This window comes from Phycodurus eques, chromosome 2, assembly GCF_024500275.1.
Source record: "Phycodurus eques isolate BA_2022a chromosome 2, UOR_Pequ_1.1, whole genome shotgun sequence".
Lineage (NCBI taxonomy): Eukaryota > Metazoa > Chordata > Actinopteri > Syngnathiformes > Syngnathidae > Phycodurus > Phycodurus eques.
In genome coordinates, this window is record NC_084526.1 from 36,596,537 (window position 1) to 36,615,433 (window position 18,897).

At 43.0% G+C, this 18,897-nt stretch overlaps 1 protein-coding gene across 4 annotated transcripts in view; it reads left to right on the forward strand.

Moving 5' to 3' along the window:
* Positions 1 to 18,897, forward strand: part of kif18a (kinesin family member 18A) — a 55,500-nt gene continuing 36,603 nt past the window's right edge. For 3 of the 4 annotated variants that reach the window (XM_061703115.1, XM_061703136.1, XM_061703144.1), the window contains exons 1-6: positions 1 to 151; positions 1,167 to 1,512; positions 2,055 to 2,212; positions 8,877 to 8,981; positions 9,128 to 9,238; positions 9,417 to 9,614. In XM_061703115.1, the coding sequence (XP_061559099.1) occupies positions 1,197 to 1,512; positions 2,055 to 2,212; positions 8,877 to 8,981; positions 9,128 to 9,238; positions 9,417 to 9,614 (888 nt within the window). In that variant the 5' untranslated portion in view covers positions 1 to 151; positions 1,167 to 1,196. Of the gene's footprint in view, positions 152 to 289; positions 372 to 1,166; positions 1,513 to 2,054; positions 2,213 to 8,876; positions 8,982 to 9,127; positions 9,239 to 9,416; positions 9,615 to 18,897 lie in introns of all 4 variants that reach the window. The other variant, XM_061703126.1, reaches the window with a different exon arrangement.

Here is an 18,897-nt window from a genome sequence, read left to right on the forward strand (position 1 = left end):
AGGAAGAGTGCTTGCTTTTGAAAATATTGGCGCCCGTCTCGTCAACATTAGCCTTCCTCCGAAGATCATACTTTATTATGTTATGCAGGTGTTTTGTGGCCCTTCTGGAAGCAATCGTGACGAAATGAAAGTGTTACCTTACAACCGATAGGTAAGTCTTTGTGGCGGGCAGTCAGTCGCCCTTCAGACACGAAGGCAAACGTTGCTAATTTGCCGTTAGCGTTTACTTCGCTACTTGCTAATAGCGTTAGCGTAGCTCACCGTTTTTCTATTTATCTCTCTTATCTAGGTAAGGCAGTTGAGAACGGATTCTTATTTGTAGTGTCCACCAGGCTGCAAACAACACAGCAAAAGAAGACCTTTACCGTTACGTAAGCGTTTGCTTCCAATGAATTTCTATTTGGTTTGACGTCACGCTAATCACTTTCCAAAGTGGTGCCACAAGATCTCCAAAGCCGCCAAGGTTGCCAGCAATAACCATGTTGACATAACATACCGTAAACAGTACGGTGATACAAAAAAAACCAAAAACGAATTCGTATACTTTGCATCATCATACCGTTCAATTAATTACTCGTTAGACTCCAACGTCGTCAAGATGTATGGAATTGTATGTCTAGCACATAGGTTAATCCGTACTGGACATTTATCTACAGTAGTTCTTACACAAATATAAGCATGATTAACTTCACGAGACAGGTAATTTATTGAACAGCTTTGTTAAAGATGTTTCACGTCATAAATGGACAATAACGGTGTGATGTATTTGAACAGTATTTATGGAACGACTCATTGCTCAACTCCTGTGAATTAAAATGTCCCTAGTTATGGGTTCCTAAGAACTGCTGTACATGCAGTCTACCTTTTTGGGGAGTTTTGATATAATTATCATTTTTATTTTTTTAAGTAGTACAAGAAAAGGTCATCCTTTACTGTCCCAAATTTAGAATCAGGCTTCAGTGCCTTCCTCAAGAGACATTTGAATCAGACATTGAAACCTTAGATTTTATTGGTTAACACACAACACATTACCCCCATCTCCAGCAAAATACAAAACCTCTTTTAACTGCTTCTCTCAGTATTTTTGTAAAGACTTAGCATCATACAAACTAAGATGTATTTAATAATTTTCACCATAGTTTTTTTTTTTCTTTTTGTCTTTGCAGTTACACTTTAGTCACCAGTGAGGAAACGTAATGGCAAGTAATGTATGCAGCCACGTGAAGGTGGTCGTTCGGGTGAGGCCAACCAACGAGAAGGAGAAGAGTGAAAATGTTCGCAATGTGGTCCAAGTTGTGGATAAACACATGTTGGTATTTGATCCAAAAGAAGAGGAGATATCCTGTTTTGGTTCCCAAAGAGTTCGGAATAGAAACATCAACAAGAGGGCCAACAAAGACCTTAAATTTGTTTTTGACCATGTCTTTGGAGAGAATTCCACTCAAGATGATATATTTGAAAACACCACAAAAGGAGTGTTGAATAGTGTCATGAATGGATTTAACTGCACAGGTAACGGCACACAATCTACGGCATTAATTTTTCCTAAATTTGAAGTATCATAGAATTAATAATTGTCATCTTTGTTTCTCCTCACATATAGGTTTTAACAACTATGTGTCTGACAAGTTTTTGATTATTGTAGGTCAAAAGTTTAGTGTCCAATGGCAATCTAATGATGTAAAATGATTGGTGGTATTTTGCTTACAAATTACCTCAGGAAAGCAATCAAGCAACCTACATGTAATCAGAAATACTAAATGCAAGATACTTACAATTACTGTTTCACGATTTGATTGAAGAGGATGCAACTTATCTTGATGAAAGAGGCAGGCTCTTCATTTTGGGAACGTCATTTGGGTCCCGTTTTGATCAAGTCCTTTCAGAAAGTTATGCAGGTTAAGCAGCCTTTTAAAAAAAAAAAAAAAAAAGAAGAAAAAGATCCAAGGCAGGTCATCAGTCGATCACAGTCAAAAATACTATCAATTTGTGGTTGTGCTATATATGCTTAGTGAGATTATTGGCATATTCTTTTTTTTCTTTTCATGTTGTAGTTTTCGCCTATGGTGCAACTGGAGCAGGCAAAACACATACCATGTTAGGAACACCAAACGAACCGGGGGTCATGTACCGCACCATGAAAGACCTTTTTAAACGCATGGATGATGCCAAAGAGGAGAAAGAGTTTTCTGTTGCTGTCTCCTATCTTGAGGTGAACATCTTTTCCCCCATTCTTTGTTCTTTTATCTTTGCTGCATACGTGCAAATCAGTGGCCTGGCGAAATTCGCCGCTTTGAACTCAAAATTGGCAATTTACGTGAATCTTGTAGATGCAATGACTTTTTCCTTGGGGGGGTGGGGGGGGGGGGGGTCACCGTCTTCATAGGCTGTTTCGTACTCCTTGAAAACCGACGTAACGGTACTTTTACTCCGTTACAATGATGTAAATGTCACTCGCTACTTTTATTGATCAATTATTGCTTATTTATCAACTATTTCGTGCGCGAGACTTTGACTTCCACATTGGGCGCTGTTTGCGCCAATCTAATTTAAGTGCTAGTGACGTTTAAGTCCATTTCACCGATCAAATGACAAAAGAAAGTCACATGACCTCACACAACGTCTTCTATTGGGCTTCCCGGGCATGGGTATTAACACTAGATAAGCCAGCCCGGCTGATTGTTGTGCCTAAGTGGCCAACGTATTTATTTATTTTATTTGATCGGTTACGTGCTCTCTCGTGTTGTCCATGTTTTTGTGTTTTTCGTTCGCCTTTTGAGACATTACGTGACTCACTTACACAAGGGAAGACTTGCTAAACATCAGGGTGTCTACCCCGGACTTTCTTTCACCAATCTTTGCAAATCCGCTCAGTTTTTTTCCCCAAGTTACTCATTGGGGCGTGGGGGGTGGGTGACTGCAGTCTATGGTGCATGGAGACTGATGCGAGCCAGCATCCAAGTGAAGCTCCCCAAGAGAGGATACAGATTCCCGTTCCTGTCGATCCGCCTTGCAAATCTACGCTCCCTACCCAACAAAATGGACGAACTTCAGCTTCTGACAAAGACCAGTAAAGACTTTGGCCATTCCGCCGCCCTGTGCTTTATTGAGACTTTGCTTTGTGAGACTGTCCCAGATGGCCCCATAATGCTTCCTGGGTTCCATCTTCACCAGGCAGACCGCATCACGGAGTTATCGGGGAAAACAAAAGGTGGCGGGAACTGCTTCTATATCAACAAAAAATGGTGTACCGATGTCACAGAGCTCAGCACACACTGCAGCCCGCATTTAGAGTCGCTGTTTTTGAACGGTAAGCCATTCTACTCGCCTCGTAAGTTTGTGTCTTTCATTCTCGCCGGTGTTTACATTCTGCCCCAAGCTAACATGAATGCCGCACTGCGAACACTCGCTGAACAAGAAAATGAAATTGAAAAAAAAAACACCCAGAGTCACCCCTCATTATTCTCTGGGACTTTAACATAGCTAAACTCAACCACAAAACTCCCTAAATACGAGCAGCACATTGTCCTTCCATGGAAAACAACATTTTAGACCACTGCTATACTACGCTAAATAACGCATATCGTGCTATACCTCGCGCAGATCTGGGCTCGTCTGATCGCTGCTTAATTCACTTAATACCAACATACAGGAAATAACTTCAATGCGCGAAGCTTACAGTGAAAACAGTAAAAAAAAAAAAGTGGATCAACGAAGCAAAGCTAGAACTTCAAGCTGTCAAGACTGCACAGCCTGGAGTATCTTTGAAAATTCAGATGGTAGCCTGGATGAATATATGGACACTTGTCACATCCTATATCAGTTTCTGCGAAGAGGTATGTGTACCAACAAAGTAATTTCGTACATTCAATAACAACAAACTGTGGTTCACCGCCGAACTTAAGCAACTTCGCCAGGCTAAACAGAATGCAAATCGAAGTGGGGACAGGGCCCTGTATAATCGCGCTAGAAACCAGCTGTCTAAATAAATTAACATTGCAAAGAGAAACTACGCAGTAAAGTTAGAAAAACAGTTTAGCGCTAACGACTCTAAATCAGTCTGGCATGCATTACAATCGCTAACCAATGACAAGCGACGATCGTCCCCAAGCTGAGAACAGTAGTAGACTAGCCGACGACTTGAACATCTTCGAATGCAGATTTGAAAAGGACCCTTTCACACCCCACACCCACGCAGCCGCACTACCGACCACCATCACACCTCTGACTTCTGCGTTGACCATCCACGAACAGGATGTGCGACACATCTTCAAAGAACAAAAGATTAACAAAGTGGCAGGCCCAGACCTTGTGTCCCCATCCTGCTTCAAAGTCTGTGCGGACCAGCTCGCTCGATTCATCACACAGATATTCAATACATTTCTGGAACTGTGCCATCATGTTTCAAACGCTCCACTATCATCCCAGTCCCCGAGAAACTTGCAATTTCCGGTTTGAATGACTACAGGCCTGTCGCCTTGACATCTGTGGTCATGAAGTCCTTTGAACGCCTCGTGCTGAACCACCTCAGGAGCGTCACGGGTCCCCTGCAGTTTGCCTACCGGGCAAACAGGTCTGCGGATGATGCAGTCAACACGGGACTACACTTCATCCTAGAACACCTCGACGGCGCTGGAACCTTCGCGAGGATCGTTTTCGTGGACTTCAATAAGTTCAACAATATCATCCCCGAACTCCTCTCCTCCAAGCTTCTCCAGCTCAGCGTCTCGCTTGCCATCTGCCAGTGGGTTTAGAGCTTCCTGACAGGCAGGACACAGCACATGAGGCTGGGGGACACCACCTCAGCTACACGGACCACCAGTACCGGGGCGCCCCAAGGTTGTGTCCTCTCTCCGCTGCTCTTATCTCTCTACACGAACAACTGCACCTCAACGATCCCGGCTGTCAAACTCCTGAAGTTTGCAGGCGAAACCACAGTCATCTGTCTCATCAAAGACGGTGACGAGTCAGCGTATCGACAGGAAGTGGAGCGGCTGGAGCTGTGGTGCGGCCGACAGCACCTGTAGCTGAACACGCTCAAGATTGTAGAGATGATCGCAGAGTTCAGGAGGCATCCTTCGCCACAGCTGACCCTCACGCTGTCCAATTGTCCTGTGTCAACCGTCGAGACCTTCAACTTCCTGGGAATTACAGTCTCTCAGGACCTGAAGTGGGAGATCAACATCAACTCCATCCTCAAAAAGGCCCAGCAGAGGATGTACTTCCTGCGGCTTCTGAGGAAGCACGGCCTGCCACAGGAGCTGTTGATGCAGTTCTACACAGCAGTCATCGAATCAGTCCTGTTCTTCCATCACAGTCTAGTTTGGTGCTGCTACAAAAAAGGACAAACTCTGATTGCAACGGACAATCAAAACTGCTGAAAGGATTGTCGGTACCGCCCTATCCACCCTTGAAGAGTTGTACGCAGCCAGAACTAAGACAAGAGCATGCAAAATACTCATAGACCCTCCACATCCTGGTCACCACCTTTTCCAGCTCCTTCCCTCAGGTAGGCGCTACCGAACAATGCAAACTAAAACTAGCAGACATTCCAACAGCTTTTACCCTCTTACAATTAATTTCTTAAGCAGCTAACTTACAATTCCATTGCAACATGCTGCCAATTTTTTTTGTCTTGAGTTTGTTGTCACATTTCTGTCTGGCCAATTATACATTACTCGTGCACTCACTGTAGTAGTCTCGCCACGCTGCACTATTTGCATGTTTTTGACCAATACTGGCCACTCATGTGCCTGAGTAGCATCTGCAACATTTGCACAATCGACATTGTCCCAGATCGTCGCACTACTAGTCACTTTAAACTGCATACATTTCTTGAAATCTCCGCGCCCTTAGCACAATGGTCATTGCACTGGACTATTGTTCTATTAATAATTTCAAACTGTTCTAATTGCTAGAGGACTGCATCTATTTGGACAATTGTCAAAAAATAAATGAAATCAAAATTGTACCGGCATTACCAGATTACTAGCAACCTTTTATTGCTCAGTGACTGTTTTTTTTTATTATTATTTATTTATTTATTTATTAATTTATTCATTCACCCACCCTCCAGTGTCTTTATGTCGCAAAGGTATTCTCTGTCAATCAACTGTCTGTTGTCGTACTAGAGCGGGTCCAACTACCATAGACAAATACCTCGTGTGTTTTTGACATACTTGGGAAATAAACATTCTGATTTTGGAAATGTGGGTAATTACCTTCATGGTAATTACCATGAAGGTAATGGCGCTCTACTCTTGCTTACATTTAGACGAACAAAAACAACAGCTTTCATGTATTGTTGTATTTGTCTGGCACTGTCTGCCCAAACGTGGATATTTTATCGCACTTATAACTTGAGAAAACACCGTGCAGTAAATTGCATTTTATTAATATTGTTTTTTTTTTTTTTTTTTGTGCTTTTTACTCAGTCGTTGAGTAATTATTTCACTGTGTACTTTTTACTCTTTAAGTATTTTTTTGGGAGGACAACCTTTTTTGGAGGACTACTTTTCACTTGAGTCACATTATTGTCAACTAACAGTACTCTTACTTGAGTACAATATTTGGCTACTCTACCCATCTCTGGAGCAGACATCCTCTATTGTTATTCTTCTGTTTAGGCAACATTTTTGCTCATCAGATCAGCCAGTGTCGTATTTGTTGCTTTTGTATTTTCGCGTTGAGGTGCTGCGGGTTGTGGCCCTGGTTGTGGTCCCACCGGAACCGCGAAGCACACGTAACATCGGCGACAAGAGATCCGCTAGTACATCTTGTATTAATTACGAAACGCGACTACAATTATCTCATTAGTTTACGAATGTTAATGTTAAATGTATTAAGCGACGGAGCTATGTTAAGGATTATGTCACAACACTGAATGAAATAACTTCAAATATTTAATATTGTCCAGGAAGATGCATTTGGGATTAGCCTTTGCAGTTGGTAATAGTGAAAAATGAAGTGAAACAGAGAATGATTTTTGTCAATTATTCTCCAGAATGAGAGTGCTTAAAGAGGAGGATGCTATTCATGTGGCACAGTTTGAAGCAGGCATCAGGTGCAGGTGGAGATGGGCCTGGCTCAAGTTGCAGGCCAGCACAAAAAAAGCAAAGAAATTAGGCATATTTAATTTTAATCTATGACAGGAAAAGATCAGGAATTGGTTGACATGATGATGAGAAGAAAGGTTGTTATGTTGTGTGTCCAGGAGAGCAGGTGGAAAGGTCAGTAAGATAGAGGTTTAAAATAATTTTTCAAGTGTGCAAATGGGAAGAAAAATGGACTAGGTGTTATTTTAAAGGAAGAGTTGGCTAAGATTCTCTTGGAGGTGAAAAATCTGGAGTGGCAGAAAAGTATTATATCATAGTACAGGACAGCAGCTGCTATGAGGGCAGCAGAAAAGCAGTGAGGTGTGCTCTAGGTGTGACAAAAGAGTTTAAGGTGGCGGTGGGACTGCATCTGGGATCAGCTCTGACTCCCATCCTGTTTGCAGAGGTGATTGATAGGTTGACAGATGAGGTCAGCCTGGAATTCCCGTGAACCATGATGTGCGCAGATGACATTGTAATCTGCAGTGAAAGCAGGGAGCAGGTGGAGGAACAGTTAGAAAGGTGGAGGCATGCACTGGAAAGGAGACAAATGAATATGCACCAAAGTAAGACAATATACAGTATGTGCATAAATGGGGAAGAGGAAGAGTGAGGCTACAGGGAGAAGAGAGAGCGAGTGTGGAGGAGTTTCAATATTTGGTCAACAGTCCAAAGCGATGGTGAGTGTGGTTAGGAGCAAACGGTCCAAGCAGGTTAGAACAGGTGGGGGAAGGTGTCAAGTGTATTATGTGACTGAAGAGTCTCTGTTAGGATGAAGGGAAAACTTTATAAGACAGTGCTGAGGCCTGCCATGGTATACAGATTAGAGACAGTGGCACTGAAGAGAGAACAGAAAGCAGAGCTGGAGGTGGTGGAAATGAAGATTTTGAGCATCTCTGTGGGAGTGACCAGGTTGGACAGGATTAGGATTGAGCTCATCAGAGGGATGGCCAAGATTAGATGTTTTGGAGACAGAGAACACACTTTGATGGTTTGGACATGTCCAGAGGAGACGAGTGTATTGGTAGAAGGATGATGAGGATGGAGCTGCCAGGCAAGAGAGCTCGAGGAAGATCAAAGAGGAGGTTGATGGATGTGGGAAGAGGGAAGATACAAGGGCAGTTGGTGTTAGAGAGGAGGATGCAGAAGATAGGCTTACATGAAAAAGGATGACGCACTGTGGCGACCCCTAACAGGACAAGCTGAAAGGAAAAGAAGGGATCTGATTAATCTGTTTTCATAGTTTTTGTTGTTGTTGTTTTTTTTTTTTTTACAGAATTTGCAAATACGAATTAATCTATAGACATTCTTGATGATAGCATGTCGAAATCTCATTCTGGTAACAAACATTAATGACTATTAACGATTATGATTGACTGTCTCATGGTAATGTTCTTGACAAAATTTTGAAAATATGGAAATTCAGTCAAATTTGAATAAATTGTTCTGGAGGTAAATTTCGATGTCTATGAACAGTCCATGTCTAAGAATTGTCTTTTTTTGGGGGGTGGGGCTATGAATCGTCTGGATTCCGCCTCTGGTACTAACCCAAAAGCATGAAAATATTTGTATCAATATCAGTAGCTTTCCCATAGGAAAAAGCATTTTGTATGGCAGTATGAAATGGGCTACTGAGAATTTTACCCACCTTTGGTCCAGCCCAGTGTTTTTGGACTTGCTGCTGGAACGATTTTGTTCAAAACATGCACTTTGTCTAATGATCACTTGCAATATTTTGATTGGCTTTGTATATAAATAATGTTGTTGTTGTTTTAACAATAGGTTTATAATGAACAGATCAGGGATTTGCTGGCTAATGCAGGTCCTCTTGCAGTAAGAGAGGACAGTGTTAAAGGAGTGGTTGTTCAGGGCCTCACGCTGTACCAGGTTAGTAGGCACACTGTTTTATGAACATTGTCTCAGCATCCTGTATAATATTGTCACCGAAAGCTATATGGGAATGCCTAACAATTTGGCTCTGTAAATTACCAATACAGTACTGGACACACTCAATGTATGATGTCTTTGCACAGCCAAAATCTGCCGAGAACATTCTCCAGGCTTTGGATTCTGGCAATCAAAACAGGACACAGCACCCAACGGATACAAATGCCACCTCTTCCAGGTCCCATGCCGTGTTCCAGGTATTTCTCTTTAGTCCCATTTAAATTTTCCAATAGGACAGATTTTATTGTGAAATACAATAAAGAAGTTGAATAGTCACAATTAGAATAAGCATACACTACTTTATTTTGCGTGTGATAAATGTCATACAAATATTAACATGTTGTTGGCCTACAATGAGTGTTATATTTTTTCCAGATATATTTGCGACAGCAGGACAAAACTGCTATGCTTAATCCCAATGTGTGCGTTGCCAAAATGAGTTTAATTGACCTGGCAGGCTCAGAAAGAGCCAGTGCTACCAATGCCAAAGGCCAACGCTTGCGTGAAGGAGCTAACATCAACCGCTCACTCCTCTCCCTGGGGAATGTTATAAATGCTCTCGCTGATCCCAAGGTGAGTTACATTATTTATTTTGTATTAATGTACCACTTGTTACCAATATGAGCTAACAAGAACTAGTGTTTCATACGTCGTCAATCAGTGGAAAGTAGGGTTTCATGCACAGAAGCTGAAGGTTAAACTGTTTTCACATTAAAACTGAAATTTCCTTCCTTTCCTACGTGCCTGTAGAATCCATTAGGTACTTGTTTGTAATACAGTGCCATGAAATGTTTTGGGCCCCTTCTCATATTATGAATTTTTTGCATAGTTCCCCACTTTGTTTCAGATCATCAAACAAATTTAAATATCAGACAAATATAACTCAAGTGAACTTATTCATTAATTCATTCCCCTTCCGCTTAAGGAAGCCCAGACTTCCTTCTCCCCAGCCACTTCCTCCGCTTAAGGAAGCCCAGACTTCCTTCTCCCCAGCCACTTTGTCCAGCTCTTCCGAGGGGATCCCACCTCTTCCGAGGGGATCCCGAGACATTCCCAGGCAAGCTGAGAGACGTAGTCTCTCCAGCTTGTCCTGGGTCGTCCCCAGGGTCTCCTCCCGGTGGGACATGCCCGGAACCCCTCACCAGGGAGGGGTCCAGGAGGCATTCTAAACAGATGCCTGAGCCACCCCATCTGGCTCATCTTAATGCGGAGGAGCAGCTGCTCTACTCTGAGCTCCTCCCGGATGACCGAGCTTCTCACCCTATCTCTAAGGGAGAGCACGAACACGATGCAGAGGAAACTCATTTCGGTCGCTTGTATCCGGGATCTTGTTCTTTCGGTCACGATCCAGAACACGTGACCATAGGTGACGGTAGGAACGTAGATGGACCTATACATAGAGAGCGTCGCCTTTCGTCTTAGCTCCTTCTTCACCACAACGGACCGATGCAAAGTCCGCATCACTGCAGACACTGCACCGTTCCACCTGTCGACCTCCCGTTCCATTCTTCCCTCACTCATGAACAAGACCTCAAGATATTTGAACTCCTCCACTTTGGGCGGGATCTCATGCCCGGCCTGGAGAGGGCACTCCACCCTTTTGCGACTGAGGACCATGGTCTCAGATTTGGAGGTGCTAATTTTCATCCCAGCCGCTTCGTATTTGGCTGCAAACTGCTCCAGTGAGATTTGGAGTTCACGGCTTGAAGAACCCAACAGAACCACATCATCTGCAAAAACCAGAGATGCAATACTGAGGCCACCAAACCGGACCACATCTACGCCTCGGCTGCGCCTAGAAATTCTGTCCATAAAAGTTACGAACTGAATCGGTGACAAAGGGCAGCCTTGGCGGAGTCACCGGAAATGGCCGGCAATGCGGATCCAAACTCTGACACCGGTCGTACAGGGACCGAACAGCCCGTATCAGGGGGTTCGGTACCCCATACTACCAAAGCACCCCCCACAGGAGGGACACGGTCTAACGCCTTCTCCAAGTCCACAAATCACATTAGACTGGTTGGGCAAACTCCCATGCACCCTCGAGGACCCGGTCGAGGGTGAAGCGCTGGTCCACTGTTCCACGGCCAAGACGAACACCATACTGCTCCTCCTGAATCTGAGATTCGACTTCCCGACAGACCCTCCTCTCCAGCACCCCTGAATAGACCTTACCAGGGAGGCTTAGGAGTGTGATCCCCCTGTAGTTGGAACACACCCTCCGGTCCCCCTTCTTAAAAAGGGGGACCACCACCCCAGTCTGCCAATCCAGAGGCACTGTCCCCGATGTCCACACGATTTTGCAGAGGCGTATCAACCAGCACAGCCCCACAACATTCAGAGCCTTTTGGAACTCCCGGCGAATCTCATCCACCCCCGGGCCTTGCCACCAAGGATCTTTTTAACCACCTCGGTGACATCAAACCCAGAGATAGGAGGGCCCGCCTCAGAGACCCCAGACTCTGCTTCCTCATGGGAAGGCGTGTCTGTGGAAGTGAGGAGGTCTTCGAAATATTCTCCCCACCAACTCACAGCGTCCCGAGTCAAGGTCAGCAGCCCCCATCCCCACTATACACAGTGTTGATGGCACACTGCTTCCCCCTCCTGAGACGCCGCACTGTGGACCAGAATTTCCTCGAAGCCGTCCGGAAGTCGTTCTCCATGGCCTCACCAACTCCTCCCACGCCCGGGTTTTTGCCTCGGCGACCACCAAAGCCGCATTCCGCTTGGCCAGACCCATCAGCTGCCTCAGGAGTCCCAGAGGCCAGAAAGGCTCTATAGGACTCCTCATTCAGCTTGACGGCATCCCCCACCATTGGTGTCCACCAACGGGTTCGGCCACAGCACCACCTTACGGCCACAGCTCTGGTCGGCCGCCTCAGCAATGGAGCCACGGAACATGTCCACTCGGACTCAATGTCCCGCGCTTCCCCCGGGATGTGGGTGAAGTTCTGCCGGAGTTGAAACTCCTTCTGACAAGGGATTCTGCCAGACGTTCTCAGCAGACCCTCACAATACGTTTGGGCCTGCCAGGTCAGACCGGCATGTTCCCCCATCACCGGAGCCAACTCACCACTTGGTGGTTATCAGTTGATAGCTCCCCCCTCTCTTCATCAGAGTGTCCAAGACATGCGGTCCGATGACACGACCACAAAGTCGATCATCGAACTGCGACCTCGGGGGTCCCGGTGTCAAGTGCACGTATGGAAACCCTTATGCTTGAACATGGTGTTTGTTATGTACAATCCGTGATGAGCACCGAAGTCCAATAACAGAACACCACTCTTATCGGTCGAGCCCCATGGGTGCAGGCCCGGCCACCAGGCGCTCGTCTTCGAGGCCCACGTCCAGGCCTGGCTCCAGAGAATGGCTCCGGTGACCCGTGTCCGGGCAAGGGACTTTTTAATTTTTATTTTTAATCTTCATAGGGCTTATTGGAGCTGTACTTTGCCTGGTCACTCACCAAGGACCTGTTTGCCATTGGTGACCCTGTCAGGGGCATAAAAGCCCCAGACAACGTAGCTCCTAGGATCATTGGGACACACAAAACCCCTGACAGGTGACAGCTCAAGGAGGGGCAAGTGAACTTAAAATGCCGTTTTAAAAAAATGTCATTTAGTAAGGAAAAACTGTTCAGTTACCTTGCCCTGCGTGAAAAGGTAATGGCCCCCGACACCTACTAACTAGTTGGGCCACCTTCAGCAGCAACAACGGAAATCAACCGTTTTCTATAAGTAGCAAATGAGTCTTTCACATCTCTGTGGAGATATTTTGGCTCACAGTTACTTTGGGAATTGTTTAAATTACAGCAAACATTTTGTTTTTTCGAGCATGAACAGCCTTTTTAAGGTCATGCCACAGCATTTCAGTCAGCTTCAAGTCTGGACTTTGACTAGGCCACTCCAAAACCGTTTTGTTTTTTTAAGCCATTCAGAAGGTGACTTGTTGGTGTGTTTTAGATCGGTATCCTGCTGCGCTGTTTTAGATCGTTAGTGCGCTTCAGCTTGAGGTCACAAACTGTTGGCTGAACATTCTCCTTCAGGATTTTCTGTTAAAGAGCAGAATTCATTCATGGTTCAAGCAGCCAAAGAAGATCACATTACCACCACCATGTTTGACTGTTGGTATGATTTTTCCTGAAATGCTGTGCTTCATTTACGCCAGATGTAACAAGACGCACACCTTCCTGAAAGCTCAACTTTCATCTTATCAGTCCATATAATATTCTCCTAAAAGTCTTGGGAATCATTCAGAGGGTTCTTTTTTTTTTTGCAAAAGTAAAACAAGCCTTTTTTCTGTTTGGTCAGCAGTGGTTTTCGCCTTGGAACTGCCATTTTTGCCCAGTCTCTTCCTTATTGTTGTGTGATCAATACTGAAGCAAGGGAGGACTGCAGTTCTTCAGAAGTTGTCCTGAGTTTCTTTGTGGCCTCCTGGATGACTCATTGCTGTTCACTTGGGTAATCTTGGTAGGCCGGCCATACCTGAGAGGGTTCGCCACTGTTCCTTTTTTTTCTCCATGTGAGGATAAAAACTGTCCCTATGGTACACTGGAATCCTAAAGCTTTAGAAATGGCTTTTGTCAGCCTTTCCACACTGATAGATGTCACTTACTTTTTTTTCCTCAACTGTTCTGGAATTTCTTTGGATCTAGTCATTTTGTTGCAGCTTTTTTTATTTTTTTTTATTTATTTTTTTTATATCTTTTGTCTGGACAGATTCGGTTTGATTGATTTATTGATTGAACATATCTGGAGGTAGTCAGGATTGGGTCTGATCAGTAAAAATTAACCAAAAGTTGTGATTAGACACAATTATTTCATGATTTAATGAGGGTTGATTGCTTTCTCATACATGCCAGGTAACTATTTTTTTTCCCCCTCAACAAATGAAATCACTGTTTAAAAACAGCATTTTAAATTCACTTGGGTTATATTTGTCTGATGTAGACCTTTGTTTGAAAAAAGTGGGGAAACTATGCAAAAATACTACTCGTCACTTTGAACTGCATACACTCCTTGAAGTCTCGGCGCCCTTTGCACAATGGTCATTGTACCGGACTATTGCAATATTAGTCATTCGAACTGTGCTAGAGGACTCTGCATCTTTTGCACAATTGTCAAAAAAAAAAATGTACCGGCATTACCAGATAACTATTAACCCCTTATTGCTCAGTGACTGCTTTTTTGCCAATGTCTTTATGTCTCAAAAGTGTTCTCTGTCAATTGACTGTCTGTTGTTGCGGCTCCAACTACCGGAGACAAATTCCTTGTGTTTTTTTTGGACATACTTGGCAAATGAAGATGATTCTGATACAAGCATTTCAGAAGGGGGCCAATACGTTTTCACGGCACTGTACATCTGTTGTTTACGAATCCATCAATCAACTGATTCGGACCCATACAAACTTTCGTTTCCATGACAAATTGGGGCAAAGCTAAGTGGGCACGACAGAAGCTGCATCTACTGAGTGTTGCCAAGTTACTGTAATTTCTCGGGTATGATGCACAATTTTTTCTAAGACAAATTTTTTTATTTCCAATAGTGCGTATTAGGTATAGTAAAAGTAAAAATAAATCATTCATAATAAAATGAGACATTCTGATAAATAAATTTCTAGTGATGTGTATTCATATTGATTTTTTGCCACTTTGTAAACTGTTTTCTTAGTGAAATTATTAACAAGACTGAAAATTATTTACTCCTGAATATTGTGTTTAAAAATTTAGCTATGTGCACTGCTGCTTTAAGCCAAGGGTTACACCCTCCCTCGTGTGCATTGACAACTGAGCCGGCTTGGACGATGTAATGAAAACTGGACAGGTCATCTGTCAGGATGATACATTCACTTCTGGTTCCAGAATAAAAAAAAAAAATAATTAACACACAAGATGCAGAGGGGGGATAAACACACCTAATGTCCAATAACTATTTAGGGGACTAACTGACATTAAACAGCATTTTAACAACTGTTTACAGCAATTCTAGGCATGTTGAAATATACTCTTGATAGCATGCCACCGTCTATTAACCCGACTTTACACCGATCTGATTGGTATCGGCCGATAATTAGCATTTTATGCTGATCGGCGCTTATGTCATAATGTGCCGATCGGCTCAGCAAAAGACATTTACTCCGCGTCGCCATCGTGTACAGTATATTTGAATCCAAAAGCTAGTTTATATTTAGCCTTTTTGCCTCCTTTGACAGAGTGCTGTAAATATCTGACCGCCAATAAAGTTATTAAAAAAAAACATGTTGGTGGTGTGGGACAGGCAACACGTCTGAGACAGACAACATGTAATGCCTGGATCAGACTATAAGACAAATTTGGTCTTTCACGATTGCACGATGTCAGACTACTGCAATAAAATCTTGTATTCCGATACCACCGCATCCTGTCTTTTACGATCACTGGGCTTTATCTTGTCAACTCAAGCGCAACCGTAAACACTCGTTACCTTGACGAGGACAACAACAATGGATTGCGCCGCGTGTATTATAAGAAGAAAATGTGGGGAAACGTGGTGGTGGTGGTCACCAGTGCTCGGGAGAGGACTTTCATTCAAGGATTGCTTGAGGTATGGTCACATACTTTTTATATGATACGGCTCGTAAGCAGGCAACAAAAATGTTGTGTAGCCTAGAAAGCTCGTGTTAGTACTAACAGTTGTAGGTAAACATGCTGGCGTTCTGTCGTAATCATGCTCTAAAGTTTCGCAGTTGAAGTAATTTAATTACAATAAAGTAATTGTACAGTACAGCAGTAAAGCACCCATTATTTCTGTCATGTTGGTTTGACCTGGCTGAATAGAATACATGACCTGACTAGAGAATACTTTTGAAGGTACTCAGTATACAGTACACAAGTATATACAGGAATTAAACATGTAATTTAAATAGACACATTGCTCCATCTTGTCATCGGATCGATTATCTGTTTTCTAAACTCGGTGATCGGCCCCAAAAATCCTGATCGTGTAAAGCGCAGTTTATCACCACGCAGGGTCTGAATATTTCCCAGCTTGCCTGACGTCATCGTAAATAGTTGTTAAAATGCTGTTTTATGTCAGTTAGTCCCCTAACCCTCGGAATAGTTCATATGAATGTTAATAAATCTTGTGTGTTTATCCCCACTCCGCATTTTTTGTGTGTTTCTATTTGTGGAACCAGAAGTGAATGTATCTTCCCGAAATACGACTTGTCTCGTTTTCTTTACATCGTGCAAGTCGGCCTACATGTCAATGCAAGGGTTAAGCCCCCACATTAAAGCCACAATTTTAAAACTAAACTCAAGAGGGCATCACAGAAAAAAAACATTAAATACATTAATCAGGAGATATGGGATATCAACATAGTCACTTTAGCTGATTAGAATTAATTTGAGGTATAAATGAAACTTCAAATGTGACCATTTAATGCATATGAATATATGTATTGATAGGGGTGATTTTGGGTGCACATTGTACATAGGTAGAACAATTTTGATTTCTTGAGTCAACTAAAGTGGGGGTGCACGTTATACTCGAGTGTATTATACAAGGGACATGACAGTAGATACTAGCCCTCAAGACAGTTTTTCTAAAAGGATCAAATGTAGTGACTTTTTGTTGTGCTATTTGAGACTAATGCTGCAGGCACATTTTAAGGGTAAGGCAGATAAATATTTACTTGGTTGTTTAATATGAATTGGTGGGCAACAGAGGTGGGTTGAGTAGCCACAAATTGTACTCGAGTGTACTGTTACTTAAGAATAATATGACTCAACCAAAAGTAAACACTAATCCTCTGAGTAATTACTTACAGTGGGTACGGAAAGTTTTCAGACCCCCTTAACTTTGTTATATTGCAGCCATTTGCTAAAATCACTTTTTGTTTTCCTCATTAACACCCAGCACCCCATATTGACAGAAAAAAACAGAATTATAGAAATTTTTACAGATTTATTAAAACAGAAAAACTGAAATATCACACAGCCATACGTATTCAGACCCTTTGCTGTGACACTCATATTTAACTCAGGTGCTGTCCATTTCTTCTAATAATCCTTGAGACCAGTCAAAGCAGATACCTTAGCCCAGGCATACACTTGCGAACCATGGATTCGTAGAATTTTTTAATTCTCTCGCGGCTGCTCGATTCCCATGTACCTCCGCGTAACTGATAGCTTGCAGTTTAAACTGTGCTTCTTAAGCGTGTCTCTTCGTAGGTGCCATTTTCGGTGGTCCTTAGCCAATATATACCTACTGGGGGCGCGCCTTTAGCGTCCTCTTTCACGTGCACCCTTCCCCCTTTAACGTCCGCATGTTGTCCTCAGTCTCGTCCGCCTTTCCTCTATATAAGCAGCGTGTCGGCAGGAAATGCTCACAGTCAGTCAAGCGGAGCACTCATCAAAGTCACACAACAACAGTTACAGATTTTGGAACTCTGTGCACACATAAGGAGAAATTTTGAAGAAAATGTAAGACTTTTAAGTGCGCCTTATGGTCGTGAAAACGCGGTAAATGATTCTAGCAAATGGCTGCAATATAACAAAGAGTAAAAAATTTAAGGGGGTCTGAATACTTTACGTACCCACTGTAAGGGTAAGTAGTCAGTGAAAAATTTCCAAGGATTAACTAACTGGTGTGTAATTTATAATTAACTTTTGTTCATCAAAGCATGAACGTAGGGCTGCACAACTATGGCCAAAATGATAATCACTATTATTTTTGATCGATATTGTAATCATGATTATTCCTCATGTTAGGGAAAATATCTGTACTGCTGTTGAACTACTTTTCAACAAACAATACAGTACCTAGAGATTTTGGTGCATAATGAAACTTTAAATAGGAATAAATGACAGAAAAACTGTTATCCGGGAACTTCAAAATTTACCAAGGGCTGACCGAATACAGACCCTTTACAAAAAATTTTAATATCATGGAAAAGTTTTTCTATAATTCCATTCAAAAAGTTAAACTTTCATAGATTATAGATTCAGGGCTCACAATTTAAATAATTTCAAGTATTTATTTGTTTATTTTTAAAAATCTCCAGCTCATAAAACACACAAAATCAGGAATTCAAAACATTAAAATACTGTGAAGAAATCAGGCTATATTTTGCAGACCATAAATGTTTTAAACTGAGTGTCACGCACTAATCATCGACTAAACACAAAGCACCTACACAGGATTCCCCAGGTGTCATTATATTGCTTCAATTTGGTCCAATTGTCTCAGTTGGGCTCAACATGGGGAAGACTGCAGACTTGACAACTGGCCTTAAGACCATCATTGATACCCTCCATAGCATGGGTAAGCCACAAAAGTTCATAGCTCAGGAGGCTGACTGTTCACAGAGTGCTGTGTCCAAGCATATCAATGGAAAGTCTAATGGAAGGAAAATGTGGTAGGAGAAGATGCACAATAAAGAGTGGAAAAGGGCGGAGTCACAGCTTCAAAAACCACCACATTTAGACACATCCATTTAGACGACTCAACTGGGCCAAGGACAAGGACTGGACTGTTGGCCAGTGGTCCATAAGGGAATCAAGGTCCAAGGGTTTGGAGGAATATGGATGAAGAACAGAACCCAAGCTGCTTGAGGTCCAGTGCGAAATATCCACAGTCAGTCATGATTTGCAGTGCAATGTCCAGTGCATGTGTTGGTAAACCCTGCTTTCTTAAATCCAAGTTCACTGCCACAGTCTACCAGAATGTTTTAGAGGACTTCATGTTTCCTTCTGCTGAGGATCTGTATGGAGTTGCAGATTTCATCTACCAGCAGGACCTGGCCCCTGCCCATACCGCCAGAAGGACCAAAACCTGCCAACTCGCCGAATCTAAACCCCATTGAGAATCTATGGAGTGT